Source organism: Zingiber officinale, chromosome 3B (genome assembly GCF_018446385.1).
Source record: "Zingiber officinale cultivar Zhangliang chromosome 3B, Zo_v1.1, whole genome shotgun sequence".
NCBI classification, from domain to species: domain Eukaryota; kingdom Viridiplantae; phylum Streptophyta; class Magnoliopsida; order Zingiberales; family Zingiberaceae; genus Zingiber; species Zingiber officinale.
Window position 1 is genome coordinate 81805946 of NC_055991.1, and position 3285 is coordinate 81809230.

General features: G+C 45.5%; 1 protein-coding gene across 1 annotated transcript; it reads right to left on the reverse strand.

Annotated features, from left to right (window-relative positions):
- Positions 1 to 995: 995 nt before the first annotated feature.
- On the reverse strand, positions 996 to 1454 carry LOC122054970. The gene has a single exon (XM_042616378.1). The coding sequence runs from the start codon at positions 1452 to 1454 to the stop codon at positions 996 to 998; it is 459 nt and encodes a 152-aa protein (XP_042472312.1).
- Positions 1455 to 3285: the final 1831 nt, after the last annotated feature.

Here is a 3285-nt window from a genome sequence, read left to right on the forward strand (position 1 = left end):
AGCCCTGGGGTCCGGCCGACGCTTGGGCTGACCAAGAGTAGACTGAGAGTTGTGCCTATGAGAAATGATAGACTGGGCCCTAGAGTTTGGTCGGTGTGTGGGTCGACCGGAAGTAGACTGAGAGTTGTGGCCATGAGAAGTGATGGGCTTAGCCCTCGGGGTCCGACCGGGGCTTGGATCGACTGGGAGCGGACTGGAGTTATGCCCATTAGAAGTGATGGGTTGAGTCTTGTGGTCCAGCCGACGCTTGGGCCAACCGAGAGTAAACTGGGAGTTGTGCCTATGAGAAGTGATGAGCTGAGCGCTGGGGGGGTCCGATTAATGCTTGGGTCGACTGGGAGCAGACTGAGAGTTGTGCTCATGAGATAGAAAGTCAAGTCCCAGAAGATGGTCTCTTTGAACATGTACTCTCCGACCTTGATTGTCACATTTTGACTCTTGATCGTCACATCCCCTTGACTATTGACCTCGCTATTCCTGAGAGTCATCCATTACATGTTATATCAATATAATCGACGCCCACAAGCAAGGGTGGAGCCACATTTGTGGCTACCGGAGCCGTAGCCGAGGGACTAATGGGGTAAGAAAGAAATTTATGTGAAAGGAGAGAAAAAAAGAGGGGAAAAAAAAAGACTTGTTCCAGTCGACATTGATGGTAAGAGGAGGCTTGCCCGGATGATAGCATCGTCTTGACATCATCGACAAAAGAGAAGGTTAGGATGGATGATCGGCATTGGCATCGGTATCGACATCGGCATCGGTAGAAAGAGATGACGGCTAGGCTGGCTCCGCCATAACTTGTCACAATCAATGCTTCCTCGTCTGCGCAGGCGCTCCATGATGTCATCTACTACATGAAAGAAATAGGATATGGGGAGAATTAAGAACATCATCACGTTACTCTGTTCTTCACGCCTTAGTTTCTGTAATTTACACTGGTTTCCATCTCATAACACTATTAATTTGTTTTATCGGCAGGCGATCGCCTTCGACCGTTAGTCCGCCACCTCGATCTTGGTGGCGCAGAAGAGGAGTCTGTGGAAGACGGAGTGCAGCGCTGACTTCATCTTGTTCTTCTTCACCGTCTTGCTCTCGCTGCGATCTTCGATGGTCCTGGCAGCCGCGGCGGAGAAGATTGGGAAGACGGCGGTGCCGTCTTTGAGTTTCCGCATGCACCGCCGCGTCCGCTGCGGCACCGTCTCCTTCTTGGTGAACGTGTAGCTCCGGAGGTAGAGCTGCCGGCACGAGTAGCCATCAACCACCGCCGGAGCACGTGCCTCAATGCTGGAGAAGCTGCCAACGTGGCGCAGCTCGTGGCGGCGGCTTTGCACTGCAGCCGCGGACTTAGCGAAGGCCGCGTCAGATTCCGGCCACTTGTAGAGGACCTTGTAGCTGGCCCTCACCGGCGACTTTGCATCGACACAGCAGCGGGAGGACCGGCAGGCCGAGCTCATGGCTAGTTTGGTGCCAAGTAGAAGGAGGTTTCATGCCACAACTAGAGATGGTTATAAAAAGGAAGAAGGGTGGCTTTTTGTGCTAACAACCTTCGTCTTTTTATGTCAGATTTTATTGAACAGATAAAATATTATTATTATTATTATTAGTGACGTGGCTCAGGTAAAAAACATCTTGAGCTAATTTTTTTTAATAATTATCTATACTTCATCCTATTATTCCGAATTTCTCTCCTAATTTATCTACCAAATAAATTCGGAACGCCCATTTAAAAATCGACCTCCAAAATATCCATTCGAGTTCAAACTCTAATTCTCTTATTTACTATTCTAAGTGATTTAGCACTATATCATATCCATAGAGATACCTTAAACTGAATATTTGCATAATATTGAGTGTGGATGCGAAGAAATAAACAAAATTCTCTCTTTCTTTAATCTTCTAATCTATGGCTCTTTTTTTATCTTCCTTAGCAGGACCATTTTTAATCTATTTTTTGGGCAGTCCGCAATCAGGGCCGTGGTTTGGCCCCGATTCACAGCTCCAGTTTAGCCATGCTTCGCAGCCGCAGTCTGATCGTGATTCGTGGCTGCAGTATGACTGACTCACGGCCGTGACTTGGCCACAACTTGGCCGCAAGGCCCCCAATCGTCCTCCGTCCTTTCTATACGTACCCTTCAAGGTAAACTGATCATAAGGAAACACATCCGGCCTCCCAAGTAATCAAAACCTGATACGAAGAACCCAGACTCGAACATGTTTTTCCCCCCTAACTCCATGGAGTCCTACTCAAAAGATGATGAGATCGTTCAGTTTTGTTCTCGAGTGGCCCTGGAAGAGTAGCCATCTACGGGCCTTCGTGATTACGCCACTGGACTGCAATCTACAAGCAGCCGTAGTTTACACTGCAAGTTTACTGCCTTAAAGACAAACATAGTTAGTCAAGAAAGTGACCAAGAGTGTTTGGCTGTTTGCAGTCAATACTCTAAAACCTTTCTTTTTCTTAATAATCTAGGTGCTCATAGACCATCTTCCCTTGTAATTCGTCTATCAATAAATCCGGAGTATAATTTATACATACTTAAATGTCCATCTCCAGAACATTCTATGATGTGGCGGAGATGACAAGGACAAACCCGTGACTCAACCAACGTGGAGCTGGATAGGTCCAACCAAGATTGAACTCGGATAAAGTCAATTCAGCTTCCAGCCAAGTTCAAATCAAACCAATCCGACTCATGACCAAGTTCGAATCAAGCTAATCGGACTTAAGACGGAGCTCAAATCAGACGGGCAAACTGAAAAGTGGAGGCACGCAAACCTAAGCTCCACGTAAGGCTCGGCTAGATGGATGGGTGAGTGTAGGAATCGAACAGTAGTAAGTTTGAGCTTGACTCGTTTAAATTATATTTGGGTTCGAGCTCGGTTTAAATTTTAATCAAATTTTTATCACAAAGCTCGAGCTTGGCTCATTTTGAAATTATTAAACTCTCGAACAATTCGAACTTGGCTCGTTATTAATTCGCTTATCATAGTTAACTAGTCTAACTCGTTAAGCGAGCTCGAGTTCATTTTCAGATTCGTTTTAGAGCTCATTTTAAGGTTCGTTTTGTAAACTTGTTAAGCGAGCTCGAAAACTCATTTGAATAAATATTCAACAAACCTAACAACTAAAATAATATAAATTCAGCACATCATTGAACATCCCAAACTACTATATTAAACTTCCAAATTCAACACATAATTGAACATGTTCACGAGCCCTTTAATCGAGCCAAGTTCGAATCCGAGTTCACGACCTTATAAACGAACATATTCTCAACCCCTTTA